The following is a 19,908-nucleotide window of genomic DNA, read 5'->3' on the forward strand; positions in this document are numbered from 1 at the left end:
AGCAGAGCTTTTGCAGATCCTGTTTCTGTGCTTACATACCCAGATGTAAGTCAGGAAGAATTAGCCCTGTGATCAAAAGCACTGCAAGATAAGAATTAGTAGAGTTATTTGGTTTTGGTGATACTTTAAAGTCCTAAGAGGCAGTTAAAGATAGTATTTGTTGTTCTGTTACACAGAAGAAATGAACACAGTTTCAGGCAAAAATTTTTTTTTAAATTTTTTTTTTTTTACAAAGATTATCAAATTTGAAGAAAAAACAACTTAAAAGTGATTCGTCTGGTTTTATTCTAATTGGGTAAATTAGCTAAATAGTTTAAAGGAACCTGGGCAGGTAGATCATACAGTGCAGAGAGAGAAACAGTTATCTCTGCTGGTTTAATGAGGAAGGAAAGGAATAAAACAGGAAGGGAGAGACTGCAGTGTACCATGAAACCCTCGCCCCTGCTGGCCTCAGGATCTTTGATGTGTACTAGATTAATGAATTCCCAGGCTCATCTTGTGTACATGCTTTGTGGCTGCACTGAGGATGAATAGTGAAAAGTGCTGGTAGAGGACAAGTGGTGAGAATGCAATCCCAACTGGGAGAGGGCTGGGGATCGCCACTGTTGGTGGCACTGCAGCCTTGCAGTGATTTTCATGTTTTTGGCAACTGCAGCCTGAGGAGGAAGAGTTGCGTCCTTTGTGTTTGACTCCTAACATGAGAGAAAGAAAATTTACTTAGCTTATCTTTTAACCTGCTAAAATTACCTGAAAAGAGTCACACTCACCAGCTTTGGTGCCAGCTCTTATTTATTATAAATAAATGACTACCTCTATAAATAAATATGTATAGTACTTCTATAAATAAATACCTTTTATTGAGTTACCTATTCTTTATCGGGGCATACTGAAGCAAGTACTACCTTGGAACAATAAAAGAACAGCTCTTCTAGAACAGTTTTGTGCCTAAAGAGATGGGGAGGAAGTTTGCAGGTTTCCCAGCAAATTCAATGATGTATCTCTGCATATGGCTCAGGTCTGTAGGATTGCATCCTTTGTGTTTTTTGAACTGTACCATGTAAAAATTGTTGTAGAACTTTAGTAAAAACTGAATACCATTGTTCTTGGTCATGGCACAGCAATGGGCAATACTTTTCTATTTTTTTCTTACCTTTTTTTTTTTTATAACTGAGAGCATATTCAAGAAAAAAACATCTCCTGTTTGTGAGTTTATATAGTTCAGGTGCCTGGAAATAAAGCCATTTGACACATCAGAGTAGTGTAATTGTAAGTAGTTATGATCTAACAGAAGATTATACCTTCAGATGAAGACTAACTTGGAACAACAGGTAAACTCAGAAGAAATAAAACACTTGTATCCATGCAAAGGTCGTTGATAAAAAATGAAGGTAGTAAAACAGAAATCAAACCAGAATCAAAATATTGGGTAAAATGTGCACTTAAAAAGGCATTAACTCGAATAAGAAATGTTTTTTAGTATTTTCTTTTTCTTTGAAAAGGAACTACAGATTGAAAAGAAAAGCAGGAAAGATGCTATACTAGGTCCCCAAGTGTATCTGAAATGCTATAGCTCCATTTGGTTGTGACTTCTAGGTCTATTCTGAAAAATTTATTATCTGAAGATACGCATATAGTTAATATCAAGTGTTGTTAGTCTTCAGTGTGTCTTCTCATGGCTTATGTTAAGCATAGATATAAGTCTTCGGGGAGTGGGTTTTCTGACATCTCATAGATTTGCATCTTCATGGGACCTCACTGATTTATTTTGCAACATCTGACCTTTCTTTGAGATATGTACAAAGTGGTAACTATACTGAATTTTGTGAATATAATAAAATGGAAAAGAATAAAGATTAGAGCAAACAAATAATTTGGGTTTTTTTGGTGCATGAAACTTTGAATGGTTTGGAAAAAAATGTTTGTAGATACTTGAAATAGTATTTCAGGTGAAATCACCATTTTCCTGGGATTTTTTTTTTTTTTTTAATTGAAGGAATTGAATAGGAATATGGTGTTAAATTTAGTGAAAGTGAGCAGGCTTGATGGGTAAGACAGTAAGACAGTTGAGTATATGGCTAGACTCTCATCTGTGCTTTTGCTGCTTTATGCTACTCAGGTAGTCAGCAATCCTCACTCTTTCAGACTTTCCAGTTACTTACTTGTAGTCAATCAGTCCAACATAATTAAAAGGGTGGGGAGCTATCATGCATGGGCTGTAAATAATTCCTCTTTGTACTTACCACCCTTAAGGCAGGGATTTCAGTTCATTGAGAAAGCAAAGCTGTTTAAAAGAACAGTGTACAAATTAGGTGTGCTGCTTGGAAACTTTGGCAAGATAAAGAGAAATTTCTCATTTTGTACTCAGCACATCTTTCTGTCTGCCCAGGCAGAAATTGGACTTAGTCTAAGTGCAGATTTTTTCTGGCAGAATTATGCTGTTAGTGAGTTTGAACAGGTGTAATTCCTTATTGACATACCTGGTGTATCATAACCTACAGGGTAAGCTCAGTTGCTTTTGCAAATTTGTGTTTTTAGAGTCAGATGAACTCATGAGGTAGGTGTGCTATAGGAACGCAAAGCACGGTTTTGACAGTGTTGGCAAACCGTTTAAACTTTATGTTCATCCAGTATTCCTAAACTGCTGCTGTCTTCCCTCCATAAACAGACCCTACAGTAAAATGGAATCAGACAACTAAAAATCCTTAAAAGGCAACTGTACTCACTGGGAGAAAAAAAAAACAACCAACCAAACAGTAATCTAAGAATTAGAGGAATTCAGAGTCTAAATCGGGTGCATACACACTCTAAAATAATCTAAAACGTTCAGAGTCCAGGAACACTTTGTAATCAGTTACCTTAGAAGAGTACCTGTCAGGAGTCCATGAAATACTTGAAAGTGTTTGTTGAAGGCTACAGCAGACCCTGTAAATGTTTTTATGCATTGCGTGTTCAATAACAGCTAGCAGATACTGTACTCACACACAGCTAACAGTAAGGACCAGACGTCTAACTCAGTAGACAAAGAGTAACTTCTAAGGAGTGCCTTGAAAACTGAAAAGCTGTAATTAGAGAAACTGCCTTAGCATAAAAGATTCACCAGGATGACCTACTTAGAAGGATCATCGTGTACCTAAAATCAGGCTAGAGTTTTCAGTCATAAATATTACATCCTGGGTTTTTTTAAGGCTGCATTTCTCTTCCAGTAAATGCTTCCGTTTGCGTTAAATAGTTGAATAGTGCCATCACATCTGATTTCTTTGAGAAACATCCAGAGGGTATGAAATCACTCTAGAGGAAGGGACTAAAAATAAAGACATTTTCCACTATAGCTGAATTTCTATAGTCATTATAAGGTAAGCCAGGGAAATACCTTTTAGCTTCTTAAGTTGCAGTACCTGCATGTCTGTGTGATTTTAGGGTTGGCTTTCTTTTATCAGAAGTACATCATGACCTTAGTTTATCTAATGCAGTCTGTAATTCTTCCTGTCCCTCAGCACAGTATCAGTCTTAATGTCTGGAATATACTTCTGGGGCCAGTGTTTGCATTGAATGAGTAAAGGGCAGCTTCTCAAAGCACTACCCTGGTCTTCTCCCCGCCTTCTTTTGGGGGGTTAGTTCGCACCACTTTAGCCAGGGGAATAGGATTTGCTTCAGAAATTTCCAGCCATTGATTCTTACTTCTGCATTACATGTCACTGCCTCCTTAGTTGTCCTACTGCAGCTTTTTCTGTGGTTATGCTGGAAAATAGATCATTGAAGCGATAATAGTTAAAAATAACCGTTTCCCCTAACTGGAAGCAGGTAGTGTTTTCTTGGATATAAAATCTATCCTGCGTTCTCCTGGAGGTGAGGCTTCTGCAATCCTTTTGCAGTGCCCAGATTCACCTCCCCTTAACTTCAGACACATGAGTAATGGTGCAGTTTTGTAATTGATTTCAGCTGTTCTAACTATGGACTGTTGCCAAAGAAGGATCCTGCATTTCTTCCCTCCCTCTGCTTGCACGCTGCTGCCATTTCTTTCTACTACCCCTAGTGACTGTGTAGATGTGTGGTGAGCAAATTGCCTTGCTGATATGCCTGAAAACTGCCCAGAATAGAAGGGAATGGTTAGTCTTTGGTCAAATAAGCAAGCTGCTCTCAACACATTGTGCTGCATTTGTGATCCTGGGGCTGCACAAAAAAAGAGATGTAAAGGTACAGCAGGGGAACAGGGAGAGGGACGGGGACAAAATGCTTTCATGCAGTTAGATTGGGGTGAGCTCATGCCAGACTAACACGCTCTGGGATGAATTAGCTGATGATATACAGTTGCTCCAGGCTGCCTCTACTGTCACTTATGGACAGCAGAGAGAGGGATGTGTCTGTCCATGATTTAGGTATTGGAAATCTCCAAAGCCCAAAAGTCACACCACTTCCATACACTCAGCTCCCTGTGCTGATTTTCTAGGGTGGGACTACGTATTGCTAAGGCTTAGTGTGAATGCACTGTGAATGCATCGGCCAAGTTCAGTCAGCTTTGAGATACTGCAAGATTTGTGTAAGTGGGAGGCGGGGCAGAGAACAGGTATTTCATGTTAACTCACTGAGAGAAAAGTTAATATTTGTAGCCTTTTATCACATAGTAGGGAGTCCAAATGGAGAAGGACACTGCAGACAGAGTCGATATGATGTATGGTCCATGGAATCGCTTGTTTTCTTTCAGAATAAAACCTGATATCCATTGAAAGATTGGAGTGTAATAAATTTCATTCTGAAAAGCAGTAGAGATATTAGATTTCTCTTCAGAGTATTTTGCTTGTTATCTGGGATATTTCCATTTCTGAAGAAAATCCAGGTTTGTATATTTGAAGCCCAGAACTGTGGTGTCCAGTGCTTAAATAAAGGATTGGTATGGTACCGTTTCAGTGTGAAGAGGCAACTAAGAAGGAGCAAAGTATAAACTTTTTTCTCTGATATTTTGCAGGTTGAATATCAGGGTGTCACGTCTACTTGGACTTTTTCTACTGATGTCCAACACGCAATAGATATTCTAAACGGTATTCAGCAGGTCCATCTGCAGCATAACAACAACCCTTCTTTGATAGAAGATGGAGGAAACATACAAAGATAGGACTTCATTAGTGAAAGGGGCAAAAGATATTGCCAAAGAAGTGAAGAGGCAAGCAGTGAAAAAAGTCAATAAAGCTGTTGACAAAGCTCAGGATGGCTACACACAGAGGTCCTACAACCGGTTCCAAGATGAGGAAGATGATGATGATTACTACGTCCAAGGAGGAAATTATGGTGTAGAAGCTAATGATGATGAAGGCTCAAGTGAAGCAACCGAAGGGCATGATGAAGATGATGAAATTTATGAAGGGGAGTATCAGGGAATCCCCAACATGGGGCAGGGCAAGGATGGCATGGTGGCCTTAGGTCAGCCTATGCGTGACGAATATAAGGATCGTCATGAACTGGAAACAGAGAGGAAGGCTGATGAAGAAGAGCTAGCACAGCAGTACGAACTGATAATACAAGAATGTGGCCATGGTCGTTTCCAGTGGGCCCTCTTCTTTGTGTTGGGAATGGCCCTAATGGCTGATGGGGTTGAAGTTTTTGTAGTTGGATTTGTTTTGCCCAGTGCTGAAACAGATATGTGTATACCCAATTCTGGATCAGGATGGCTTGGTGAGTAAAGTCTTTGCTCTGTCTTGATGCTATTACAGGGGTTGCTCAGAGTATGCCTAAATAGGTATTTGTCAACACCAATGCTTATGTAAGAATATGTTTGTATTGAATATAAATAGGCAATCCACAAAGTGCATTAACAGCTAATATGGATTTAATGAGGATTATAAGGGGTTTTTTTAGATAATAGTTTTCATTTTCAGTAAGTATAAATAAATCAATAAGTGGAAGACTACACGGTAGCAATTAAGAGGAGAGGGATACATTTTGTTCTCATATACAAGAGTATATATCCAGATGAACTAATGAAAAAAAAAATTATACAGGATTTATACAGGCATAATAAAGAGTAGATGATACAACTGTCCAGCAACATTGTCATCTTATGTGGGAGGCTTCCCAAGGGCAACATGGAATGCAATCAGGGAAACGCAGGAAATCCAGGGAAAAAGCTGTCTAGCCTTTTCCCTCCTTTTGTTTTTTACTCCTCTTATCCCAATGACACTTCTCTAGCCATCCAAAAAGTACAATGTTTATTTTGAGTCGTGGTGGAGGGGACACACAGAAGTCAGCAGGACAAATGGCTGAAGATGAGCCTGGGGTTATGCTTTTTTGTGTCTGTTCAGGTGATGGGGATGGGCTGTGTCTCACCCTGTTGCCTCTCCCCTCCTGTGGTGTGGTGTGGCGTGGCATGGCAACCAGGCAGGCTCAGCCAGCCCTGTGTGACTCGGTGAGAGCAGCAGCGCTGTGAGCAGGTCCATGCTTGCCCACCCTGGGCATGCCCGGGCTCAGCAGATAAAGCAAGGCTCTCATGGGGCAGAGCTGTGGAGAGAAGGTGTAGAAATGCTTCCCTGAGGAAGAGGGGAGGCAGGAGTATGGGGGCTTGGGACGTAGCAGCAAATTGAATACTTGTATGTAGATAAGCAGCTTGGGCCTGAAGGACCCAGGCTATTACAGAAAAGGAAGCCTTCTTATAAAATATTTAGGAACCTTTGTCTTCTAGCAGATGTACTGTTTGTTCCCTGCTTCTTTACAGCGCACGGTTGTGTTGCAACAGTCTCATTTTAACTTAGCTCATTTTCCTGATTTTATTCCTTTGCTCACCATCAATTAGAAGGACTCTAAGATACCAACTGCATCAAAATTAGATTCAGAATTTTAAATAGCACAAGGCTATTTGTGCTATTTGAATAACACAGATGCTTTCTTGGTAGACCATTAAGCCTATGACAGGTTGGATTCCTGACATATCAATACTAGCAGTTTGGCTCTATAGGTTTCAATAAAGTGGACTGTAGTCACCCTTGTTTATATCTCCTTCCGTGTCAGCGGATCATGAGTGTAAACGAGAGCTGAGTTCTCAGATGGCTGAGTCCTTTGAGGCATTCCTTGCCATTTGATCATTTGTTGTTAGAAATAAACTACGCTGCCTATTTGTACAGTGCAGTGATTAAACTTTTAATAAAAGAAATTAAATTATCTAAGTTTTTATGGTTAAAGAGGCTGCATACAAATAAACTATTTGGTACTGCTTGTTTACACAATTTTACAAACATCGCATTTGTCATGCTTGGACCTGTGAGTGTTCAGATCTACTTCTTAGAGAAAGAAAGTGCATAAACATGTCTATTTATAGTCACTTTGGAGCACTGTAAGTAATTCAAAGAGTAGAGAGAAAGAAGAGGAACGAAAACAACCCAAAAAGTTATCTCCAGGTAAATGTTACTGTGTTAATGCAGGCAACAACACAGAATACATTTTATAAAAGCAGCGTACCCCCAACTTGCTTTTAATGTGATTTTGTTACCCATTATGTAGCAGTTGAGGACTTAGTTTAAACTCTACTAATCGATTTTTATCAGTCCTCTCTATTGCAGGAAAAAAAATGACTGATCTCAACCCCATTTTTTAATTACTGATAACACTGTTTTACCACAGGCACCGTCCCAACAAACAAGATGATCAAAGTTGCCGGTTCTCCAGGATTATGACAATGTAAGGGTAGCCACCAAATCTCTCTGCAATTAGTTCGTATGGGGTTAAGGAAAAGAACAAGGTTATGCAACATAATAGAGGGAGCTTCATGATGCTTACACATTCATCAGCTAGCTGATCCACAAATGCAGTTCATTCCACTCACACTAAATGTTAAACTGGGAAGTGGATCCTTTCATAATTAAGACATTCTGAACACTTTAGTGCTCCTGACTTCTCTGATTGTCGAGTTATGAGTGTGGAGAACATGGCCATAATGCTTTTTCTTTGTTACGCCTTCTACATAGAATTGAAATTTTGGGGAAAATACATTATATTTTCTAAAAATAGCATTTCATTTAAACAGTCGCAGTAAGCATTATGGAGGTGTGTGGAATTGTGCGTGGGAAGTACCGTCCCCACAGTAGCAAATTCACAGCCACCTGTTAAAGTCTGACCCATATCAAGAAGAGGGTTGAGGAATTCCCTGTTACTAGACTTCTTATCGTGCTGTCTTGAGATAAATTGAAATGACTTTGTCAATACTTAACTAAAATTCAGTATAGAAGCTATTAAATACCTCGTAGATAGAGTATATATATGTGTGTGTGTGTGTAAATGATGCTTGCTGACAAAATTAAGGAAACAATTCTGGAAGGCTTAGGTGTGCCCTAAGTACGCCCCTTCTTTCTTTCCGGCCCCCCCCTACCCCCTCCCCTACCCCCCATGACCCCCGCACAAACTTCCAACTTCCATGTGGTTTATTACATTAAACTATATCCCCCATTATGCATACCAATCCATGTTCAATAGTCATTAACATCCAAGTGGGCATACCCCTTCCCCAGCCCATCCTCTCCCCCAGAGGGCCTCCCACCCAATGGATACTGAAATCCATTACAATATCAGTACTAAAACAGAATCACAGAATCACAGAATCACAGAATCTTAGTGGTTGGAAGGGACCTCCGAGATCATCGAGTCCAACCACAAAAAAAAAAAAAAAAAAGCACCCACCTACTAAACTCCACACCCACAACCCCACACACAACACCCCACCACAAACAATAATCTTGGGCACTAGAGCATGCCCTGAAGAGCCATATCTACATGTTTCTTAAATACCTCCAGGGATGGTGACTCCACCACCTCCCTGGGCAGGCTGTTCCAGTGCCTGACCACTCTTTCAGTAAAGTAATTCTTCCTAATATCTAATCTAAATCTCCCTTGCCGCAGCTTCATACCATTTCCTCTGGTCCTGTCATTATTCCCTTGGGAGAAGGGGCCAACCCCTGCCTCTCTACAGTCTCCTTTCAGGTAGTTGTAGAGGGCAATGAGGTCTCCCCTCAGCCTCCTCTTCTCCAAACTAAACATGCCCAGCTCCCTCAGCCTCTCCTCATAGGACTTGTTCTCCAGACCCCTCACCAGCTTGGTGGCTCTCCTCTGGACATGCTCCAGCACTTCAATGTCCCTCTTGTACAGAGTGGCCCAAAACTGAACACAGTACTCAAGGTGAGGCCTCACCAGTGCCGAGTACAGAGGCACGATCACTTCCCTGCTCCTGCTGGCCACGCTATTCCTGATACAAGCCAGAATGCTATTGGCCTTCTTGGCCACCTGGGCACACTGCTGGCTCATGTTAAGCCGGCTGTCCACTAACACTCCCAGGTCCTTTTCTGCCGGGCAGCTTTCCAGCCACTCAGCCCCAAGCCTGTAGCGTTGCCAGGAGTTGTTGTGACCAAAATGCAGGACCCGGCACTTGGCCTTATTAAACCTCATCCCATTGACCTTGGCCCATTGATCCAACCTGTCTAGATCCCTCTGTAAAGCCTTCCGACCCTCAAGCAGATCAACACTCCCACCTAGTTTGGTGTCATCCGCAAACTTACTGAGGGTGCATTCAATCCCCTTGTCTAGATCATCAATAAAGATATTGAACAAGACTGGCCCCAAAACTGAGCCCTGAGGGACACCACTGATGACCGGCCGCCAACCAGATTTTGCTCCATTAATCACAACTCGCTGGGCATGGCCATCCAGCCAGTTTTTTATCCAGCGGAGGGTACACTTGTCTATGCCATGATTCTCCAGTTTCTCCAGGAGAATGCCGTGGGGGACGGTGTCGAAGGCCTTACCAAAGTCCAGGTAGACAACATCCACAGCCTTCCCCTCATCGAGAAAGTGGGTCACATGGTCATAGAAAGAGACCAAGTTGGTCAGGCAGGACCTCCCCTTCATAAACCCATGCTGGCTGGCCCTGATCCCTTGGCTGCCCTGCACTTGCCTTGAGAGCTCACTCAGGATGATCCTCTCCATGATCTTTCCCGGTACAGAGGTCAGGCTGACAGGCCTGTAGTTTCCGGGATCCTCCTTCTGGCCCTTCTTGTAGATGGGCGTCACATTGGCCACCCTCCATTCATCCGGCACCTCTCCTGTTGACCAGGATTGTTGATAGATAATGGAGAGAGGCTTGGTGAGCTCTCCTGCCAGCTCCCTGAGAACTTTTGGGTGAATCCCGTCCGGCCCCATAGACTTATGCGTGTCCAGGTGCATAAGCAAATCATTAACTACTTCCTCCTGGATTACAGGGGAGTTGTCCTGTTCTCCATTCTTATCTTCCAGCCCAAGAAGCTGAACACCCTGGGGGTAGCTGGTCTGACTATTAAAGACAGAGGCAAAGAAGGCATTAAGTATCTCAGCCTTCTCCTCGTCCTTGGTTGCAAGGTTTCCCCCCGCATCCAGTAAGGGATGGACATTCTCTGTCACTCTCTTTTTGTTGATGTATTTATAGAAACTTTTTTTGTTGTCCCTTATGTTAATTGCCAGGTTGAGTTCCAGCTGGGCTTTTGCCTTCCTGATTTTTTCTCTGTATGACCTAACGAGATCTCTGTACTCCTCCTGAGTTGCCTGTCCCCTCTTCCAAAGGTGGTAAACCTTCCTTTTTTCCTTAAGTCCCATCAAGAGATCTTTGTTCATCCAGGCTGGCCATTTTCCCCGCCCTTTAATTTTGCGCCTCATGGGGACAGCCTGCTCCTGGGCCTTTAGGATTTCCCTCTTGAAGATCGTCCAGCCTTCCTGGGCTCCTTTGTCTCTCAGGACTACCTCCCACGGGACTCTCCCAACCAGGGTTCTGAACAGGCTAAAGTCTGCCCACCGGAAGTCCAAGATGGAGGTTTTGTTAACCCCCTTCCTTACCTCACTATGGATGGAAAACTTAACCATTTCATGGTCACTAAGCCCAAGACGGCCTCCGACCTCCACGTCCCCCACTAGCCCTTCTTTGTTTGTGAACAGTAGGTCTAGCAAGGCACCTCCCCTGGTAGGCTCACCTACCATTTGTGTCAGGAAGCTATCCTCCATACACTCGAGGAACCTCCTAGCCTGCCTGCTCTCTGCCGTGTTATATTTCCAGCAGATGTCTGGTAAGTTGAAGTCCCCAACTAGAACAAGGGCTGGCGTTTGCGAGACTGCAGCCAGCCGCTTATAGAATACCTCATCAACCTGCTCATCCTGGTTGGGTGGTCTATAGCAGACTCCCAGCACAAAATCACCTTTGTTAGCCTTCCCTTTCACCCTTACCCATAAACACTCAACTTCTTCATCACTGGAGTCTATCTCTATAGAGTCAAACAACTCCCTAATGTACAGAGCCACACACCCCCACTCCTTCCTTGCCTATTCCTTCTGAAGAGCTTATAGCCACTCATTGCAGCATTCCAGTCATGACCATCATCCCACCACGTTTCCGTGATGGCGACTATGTCGCAGTTGTCCTGCCGCAACAAAAACCATCTACTCGTTAGGTTATACATACCAACCCCCCTGCATACGGCAGTGCTCGCCTGCCCCTTTGAATGAAATTCAAGGCATGGCCATCCAAAATCTCTCGGAATGCACAAAGCTTCGTACCAGGTGATTTATTAGTTGGGCTCCTCACATGAAATCAGCAACCCGGTGTAGGAAAGATCCTACGCTACTAGCTTCAGGACCATTCTTTCCCCCTACACGCCTAGCCCATCTTGCTCTTTTGCGCCTCTGGTCCCTATGTCAGGACCATGTCTGGGTTAGTCCTCTCAACTTGTACTTCACCGATACATCTGGTCGGCTATTCATCAACATCTCACCTGTGATCACGACATCCGACCATTTTGGCACTTTTGGTTCCCTCCCTTTTTTTTCTGGTCATCTTCAGGCAGCCCCTCCAGTGCACCGAGGTAAATACAATCTAAGCCCTGGCCTTTCCATGGTATCCGCGCGGAACTTGGCCCTCAGGAATACCTCAATGGTACAGTTGAAGGGTATGGGGAATCATCTTTACACTGATGCACTTTGTCTTACAACTGGTTATGGTGTGTCCACAGACTATTATCCATGTTGTTATTTAGTGAATGCTTGTTGGACATGATTTTTTACTTTTCATTTCCTCTAATTTTCTAAACAACACTAGGAGGTTCTAACTGAAAAATTAACCGTGTTTTTATCACGGATTTTATCATCATCTTATCATCATCTTTTTCACATGTCAACGACAGTGAAATTCCATTAAAAAAGAACATACACAATTCTACGTTCGTATACTTGAACAACACACCACACATTATAAAAGAAACCCCCCTGAAAACAACAAACAACAAACAACAAACAACAAACAACAAACAACAAACAACAAACAACAAACAACAAACAACAAACGAAACGCCCCCGTCTTCGTAGCTTATTAACCAAAGCATGGCACTGAAGATGCCAAGATGGCTGCCACATGCACCTGAAGACAAAAGACTTAGTCCTAACCTTACCGTTAATTCTTGCTAGACATATACATGCAAGTATCCGCGCCCCAGTGTAAATGCCCTTGAGCCCCTTGCTAAGGGAAGAGGGGCAGGTATCAGGCACACTCACAGCAAGCAATGTATTCTCATGGCTCAAATATAGAAATTGTAACGTATATCCCCATATCTTCCTTTTGTAATAATGTAACACTAGCCTCTGTGTTGTGGTATTAACAAATAAATAATTCTATGCTAAAAGATTAACATACAGAAGCAGGAAAGAACAGAGATAAGCAGTTTCTTTCCAAGTGTGTATTGAAGGCATTGCAACGTGTAGTGGTTATACCAATTATTTCATAAAAATGATATTACTTGCCCATTGCTAATAGAAATATATTGTAGGCTGCAGTACACTGGTGTACGTATTGCTTATAACCAGTATAGATGTACAGTCTTTGCAGACAGCATAGTCTTAATTCCAGTGATACAAAATACTCATCATGGCAGTGAATGCTTAGTGAAAGCATTTTTATATGATCATAACTAGGCTCTTGCAGCCATGCATTTCAATTATTTTGCCGTTGTGATTTCACATCATAATTACATCCTAGCTGGGGTCTTCCAGACAGGCATAATTTTTTTTCATTATTATAATTCCGTAATCCAGAGGGCTTTAATGTTGTTAGAATACTAAAGTCATGGGACCAGTGCTAGGAGTTATAAAGTAGAATTGGTACACGTACACTATTTATTTTCCAGGCAATTTTCTAGACTGTTAAGAAACACACTAAGAACATGTTAATTTGCCACTGGAAAAGGAATCATTGATTCAGTTATAAAAACTGATTTCTCATACATTATGCCATGATAGTTTGCTAGGGAACATGAGCTAATTAAAAGCATGTGACGATATTCATAGAGCCTCCATGTTGCATTTTTTTTTTATATACTTGCACCAGGGCAATTCCCCAAATTCCCTCACTATTAACCCTTGTGTGAGCTTGAGGTCACTGTTGATTGATCACCAGCAGCATTTCAGAGCCCATAAAGTGCTGATCAGGATCATGAACTGGTTTCTCAATGCCTTTTGAGTTAAATAAAAAAAATTATGTTTTTTCATCTCCAAGCATTGTTTTATTAAAAATAGGGAAGTTGACTTTCTTAAACTCTTCTAAGATTATAATGACATATCACTAAGTGTGAGGGAAAAGATTCCTTTCCCTGCTTTATAACCTGGCTGTACTTGTCATCTCCTGCATGTATGTGAATCCACTTTGACCTCTTGGGTTCTGGCAGTGATGAGTCAGGACTGTACCTTCATGAGCCAGGTTGTATGCTCAGGTCTAAAGATGTTGTTTTAACTCTTTTCCTGCTTGCGTCTTATCCCTTTGGTTTTACATGCAGCTCAGAGCTGGACTGCTTTTAGATTAATTCTCTGGGCTCTGATTTGTGTGTACTTTTCTACGTAACTTTGTTTCTATGTATTCACATGCAGATTGTTCTTAAGTTTTATAGATTTTTTTTCTATAAAATTTAAATTATGAAATAATGAAACATTCTTTTCTCTAAGCTAGGCAAAGCTAGCCTTTCCCAGCTATATCTGTTCAGGATACCATGCTACTGCTGACAGTCTTCTTTCTGGTACTCCCATGGGACCTGTAAGTTCTCACCTTCCCGTGCAAGACTCTTGACAGCTGCCCTGCTGTCGCCATTGCTAGCAGTAGATACAGGTTGACTCCTGCTTGACTGGCCCACAGTGCCCATCTTCGTGGCATCAGCTGGCACATTTTTGAGAAAGGTACCTCCATCCCTTTTTTGTACTTTATCACCTCAACACTAGAAAAAAAAAATAATCATACAAGAGTCCCAAGATAAAGTGATTCTTTATTTTTTATTCTTTTTTTTTGCATTCATGCCAACAAAACCTGAGAACTGGTTAGCCACTGGTATGCTCTCACTGCCATCCTCAATGGTTCCTCATTGCTTCCTGATAGTCTCCCAGGTCTGTTTTGAATCGATATATCATCCTCTCTATGAAGTTTAGACTGAATGATCTCTTGAGCATGAACAGTCTTTTTTTTGTTCTCATTTGTGTTAAGCAATGTGTTATCCAAGTCCTTGGTAATGCCTCATAAATAGTACAGTAACAAACCCAGAAATAATCTTTATATGTAAAATATATTCTTAGTTGATGAACTATACAGACAGTTTCTTCCATCTAAAAAAATCAAGTATTGTGGTAAATCACTGGGCTGATAATGCAGGTATTGTGAATATGAACAGCAACAAACAGCTTACTTTGGAAACCAAAGAATTTTCTGAAACCCCATATTTAGTGTCAAATAAAGCCTTGATGTAGGAGTTTTCTGTGATATGATCAGAATTTAATAATCACATTTTGTATAATATTTGTAGTAAGAAGAGTATCAGAGGCATTAACTAGGTCTTTTGGGCTGAGTGTTTTGCCGTCTGGGACAACAGACACGTGCCTATCACTTCTGCATTCATTGCTGATTTGCATATTAGCTGGTTTAATGCAATGCTTCTTATGTCTACTCTGTCTTAAAACCTCCGAAACATAACCTGGCTTAATTCTAATCCAGACAGTCCTTCCTTTTACGTGTGAGAAAGCTCTCCAGAGGCTTAGTAGTTGATCAGAAGTGCTTATAAACTCTGGTAAGAACACCAGATGGTTACTGATGGCAACTCTCCCTCACCCCAGTTTAAAAAACTACTGGCTTGCCAGATCTTTGCTACTTAATTTCATTCTGGTTTTGCACTGATTTTTTGCAACAACTTTATATTGAACAAATACCTTCCGTGAAATTTATCAATGATAAATATAAGTCCTTCACCTGGGACAAAACAACCCAAAAAAGGCATTCTGGGCTGCATTGGCAAGAGAGGCCAGTAAGTAGAAGGAAGTGATGAGTTTCCTTTCTCAACACAATAAGGCCATACGTGGGATTCTCCGTTTTGTTGTGCAGCAACCTGAAAGAAGAGATTAACAAATTAGGGCAAATCCAGTAAAGGACCAGTAAGGTGGTTAGAGGGCTAGAATATATTTTTTACTTTGGAGAAAAAAGTTCTAAGAGGGGATGTATCTGTACTGTTTGGTGACGTAATTGAGGAGGGCTATAGAGAAGGGGGAGTCAAATTTTCCTTAGAGGAGCACAGGAGGTCTGAAGTTGCTACCAGGAAACTTCTGCTGTAATGAAGAAAGTTCACAGTAAGGTGGTCAACCACTGAGAGACATTGCACAGAGAAGCTGTGGGGTAGACTGAAGAAGGCCTGTAGCTTTTAGCAAGAGTTCAGACTAGAGCTCTCCAAAGGTCCCTCCCAACCTAAGTTTTTATGATTTCATAAATTTCATAAATTAAGAAATAACTGCCTGTAAATGTACAACACTTGCAGCTTCCTGTAACTAAAAGACATATTGCAGTTGCTACACTTGACTAAACTTTTAAAGGAAAGAGTGTTCTGAACTCGTGGTTTGTACACAGGCTTGCTGGTAACACAGACTAGGGTCTAAATTAGTTTGGGCAAGATCATATAGCTTGAGTTACTTGTTCTTCTCCTGAGCCTATACAGATTGTCTCTGGATCTGACATCTGAGAGCATGGAAAAAAATGTCAATGAATAAAGGACTGAAGGATGTGTGTCTGACTGGACCATTTTCTACATATTTAGGCATCTACATGCCCAGTGGAATTCTCCAACGTGTCTAGGCATGTCACTACATCACTAGACACCTTGCACACATCCTTGGAGACATAAATATATAGACAAATCTGGAATCAAATTGTCGTTCTCAGACTCTTATTTCTCTTTTGCATGCTTGGATAGGTTTCCTTAACTTGTTGCTGATGCGACAAACTTCCCTTTTAGAGAGATTTCTCTTGTTGTGGATGTTCAAACTAAAATTATCTTAAGCAAAATTTTATGTTGAGTTTTCTTTGATGTTCAGTGCTTGTGATATTCCTTTGTTTTCCCATCTACTAAGTAGCTATAAATTCTCTGTGTAGGCCAGATACTTTGAGACATCGGAGGGGAGGAGGAGCTTTCTTGGGGTTGCTAAACTTTTTTGAGGACTATGATTTAATATGAAAGCTAAAGATTTTGTCTTTGCTAATTGACAGTTAAGCAAACATTTTATCACAAGCTTTTTCTTTTTGCCAATTGTAAATTAATGTACTTCTAAAGCTTGAAAACAGGCCATGAAAACTAAATGTATTGATCTTAATGATCAATTAAGATTATTTCTGGTTTTGAATTCATTAAAACTGTTTTAAACCAGCCTCATTTATGCTAGGTTATGTTACACTTGTGGCTTAACTGAAATTCTATCTTCAGGTCAAAGTCCAGAATCCAAAGACTGAAAACTGGGGAAGTATAATACCCAGCAGCACATCTTCTGTTTTGCATTTCTTCTTAAAATCCAGACATTTAATAATTTATCCAAAACAAAGTTTACTTCAGGCGTTACGGTTTTCACTTACCTAGTCAATTCCAGTGATACTTAGTTTTGACAGCATGGCTCCTCCATATACTCTCATGCAGAAGAAGCGAACAGTTAACCATATATTTGACACTTCTTTACTTATTAAAAGGTCTGAATTTTAATGGATTGTCACAAAACTGTCCTTACACACAGTAAGTAAAATTCCTTCTGCTGATGTAAGTAGGCATCTGTGTATAGCACTGTTCTCTTTTATTGTTAAATATTACTACAAGTCATCAGATACAGCTGAGGTTTATTGCGTCTTCCAGTATAGAATAGGATAGGAGAAAGCGAGTGTCTTCTGCCTATATGCTAGATCTAAGCAGGGTACCAGATCTGTGATGGCATAATAGACCACATGTGCGTAAACTAAAGGAAAACCAGGCTCTGCTACTCTGTATTTTACTGTTGTGTGCAGCTAGTAGGTGTGGTCCTACAGAGTTGAAACTTCCGGGGGAAGATCTGTATTTTTATTATGGAAAGCATGTCGAAGTTCTTTTTTAAAAATTATTTTAGACTTTGGGAATAGGGGGAGACATTCAGAATTAATTTTTTAAATGTGTACTATTGGTCATGGTATAAATTTTATTGAAGAGAGCACAGATGTCAAAATGTTAGGTACTTATATACAGGTCTGAGAATTACTGTATTCACAAGAAATGCATCTAGGTTAAGAATGCTTACTGAAACCATAGCAGACCTTTGAGTGTGAGGAATCTCATTGAAATAACAGTAAGAGTCCACTGCACTTACAGTTAATAGTAGTAATAAATCTTCAGTAGCGATAGAAGGATTTAGAAATAGAGCTGCAGTCATTGAAATGTGTGCTAAATATTCCGGAGCAAGGTGAAACCTGGTCTGTAGGATTAATATCTTATTTCTTCAGAAGGAGATGCCAGAAATACAAATGCTATCATGCATGCTGTTCACCTTTGGTACACTTCAGTTCCCTTGCAATGACACTATTAAGGTACTCCTGCTGCAGTGCTTTTTCTGCTTGCCTTCCAAACACAATTATTTGAGGGAAAAAAATTAGGAGACAGATCCTTATCTGTTCTAATTGGCTACATTATGTGGAGATGGTGGTTATGTTTATTTTCCTTTTCTGAGGGGAAAAATGGGACAGTGGAGAGAGTATGCAATGCAATTTTTGTTTGTTATTAACAGGACTAAACCCGTGTCACACAGAATATCATGGGCTTGTCAGAAAACAGGAACTGGGAGCACAGATTTGAACCACTGATGAAAGGCATTGTAGTAAGTCCTCTGTGCTGTTGCATGCTCCCATTATAAGCTAGTATTTAAGGTGGGTCACAGCTGCCCTCCTTTTCTGAGGACGATGTTCCCAAACCACCTTATTGAAGCCAGTGCTAACAGGGAGAACAGTACCACCACGTCAAATGTTTTTCCTCTTTCACAGTGTTCCTGCATACAGCCTTACTGAGGAATACAAGCTACCAGACACCGTTAACTTACACATTCACTCTTGGCTTTTAAGAGTTTAACCATTTAGCCTGGGGTAAAATGTAGTATTTCCCTGACTCAATACCCAGTTTCAGTCATGCAGCGTTAACCTGAGTAACACACTCAAAACAAGAAAGCATGAAACGACTGCATTGCAGTTCATAGCCGAGAGCCTTGGTGTTTGTACATGTCTTCAGCACAGCCAAACGCTGTTTTAACCAACTCACCTTTTAAGAGCTCTATAAGTAATGTGATACTTACTTATCACTAGTTAGGTCCAGTTAAATGGACGTAACTACACTTGTGTACTTGGAATAATGTCAGAGATCAGTCAGTGTCCATACAGCTAGCAAAGTAGTGTCCTGGTTTCAGCTAGGAAAGAGTTAATTTTCTTTCTAGTGGTTGCTGTGAAAGGAATGTCAATAGTACCTATTGTTTTTAGTTGTTCCTAAGTGATGTTTACACTATTCAACTACTTTTTTCAGCTTGCCATAGAAGCATAGACAGAATGATGGAATGGCTAATGAAATATTCTGTATGATAGACGCCACGCTTAGTATATAAAAGGGGGTTAGCCAGGGGGCGGGAATCCATGATCACTGGTTGGGACAGGCCAATTTACTAGGTGGTGAGAGTGACCTGTGTCATTGTTATTATTGTTGCTGTTTTTCCTTTTCTGTTACTGTTTCTATTAAACTTTCTTTATCTCAACTCACAAGGATTTTTTATCCCTTCCCGTCCCTTTTTTCCCTCTTCTTTTCGCCCTTCTTGGGGGAGAAAAGGCAGGGAGGGTGAGCAAGCGACTGTGTGGTTCTAGTTGCCAGCTCTGGTTAAACCACAAGTAGTAGGTCACTTTTTGAGCAAGACATTTGTTGCCAGAATATAACATTTCTTCAAGCTATGCCTGCTTCAGCAATGAGTATAGTGGATATTGGAAAACTTGCTTTTATTTAAATGATGAAAAAATACAGCCTGCAATTGGGATAACGTGTGTACTTGCAAAGATTGTATGAGTAGCCGGTAAGATACTTGTACATTTAAACACTTATAAACACCCATTACCACCATGTACAAATATGCCTGTACTGTTTATTTGCACACACACAAAAAGCTAAATAATTATGCTTTTCCAGTTATCTCCAGATCTCTGCCTTGGAGAATGATTGTGTCTAAAACAGTTAAAAATCACTGGGTTGCTTTTTTTATGCGCTGCAGGTTATTTTCTGGCTCTGCCTAGCCCATCACAGATCAGTGATTTTACCATTTATATCACACAAATTTATAACCTTACAAAAGTGGCCTAAAGAAGGAAATGCCTCCCGAAGGAAAAGCCTGAGGGCCATTGTGCTTTCACACATTTAATCTGTCTGTCGCCTCCACTTTTTCTTCCCTCTCAACTGCTATGGGATCTCTGGATGATGACACATCACTTCTTAAATCAATGTGTCAAATTGAGTTTTTTAACCAAACTGAACATTTTAAATATGATGGTGCGGTCTCTTCAAAGTCCCTGTTTGGTTAATTCTGCAACAT

General features: G+C 40.8%; 1 protein-coding gene across 1 annotated transcript in view; it reads left to right on the top strand.

The window, feature by feature from the left end:
* Positions 1-19,908, top strand: part of SV2C (synaptic vesicle glycoprotein 2C) — a 118,905-nt gene that overhangs the window by 23,546 nt on the left and 75,451 nt on the right. The window contains exon 2 of the mRNA XM_063321190.1: positions 4,964-5,667. Coding sequence (XP_063177260.1) covers positions 5,088-5,667 — 580 coding nt within the window. The 5' untranslated portion in view covers positions 4,964-5,087. The remainder of the gene's footprint in view (positions 1-4,963; positions 5,668-19,908) is intronic.

Source organism: Chroicocephalus ridibundus, chromosome Z (genome assembly GCF_963924245.1).
Source record: "Chroicocephalus ridibundus chromosome Z, bChrRid1.1, whole genome shotgun sequence".
Classification (NCBI taxonomy): Eukaryota; Metazoa; Chordata; class Aves; order Charadriiformes; family Laridae; genus Chroicocephalus; species Chroicocephalus ridibundus.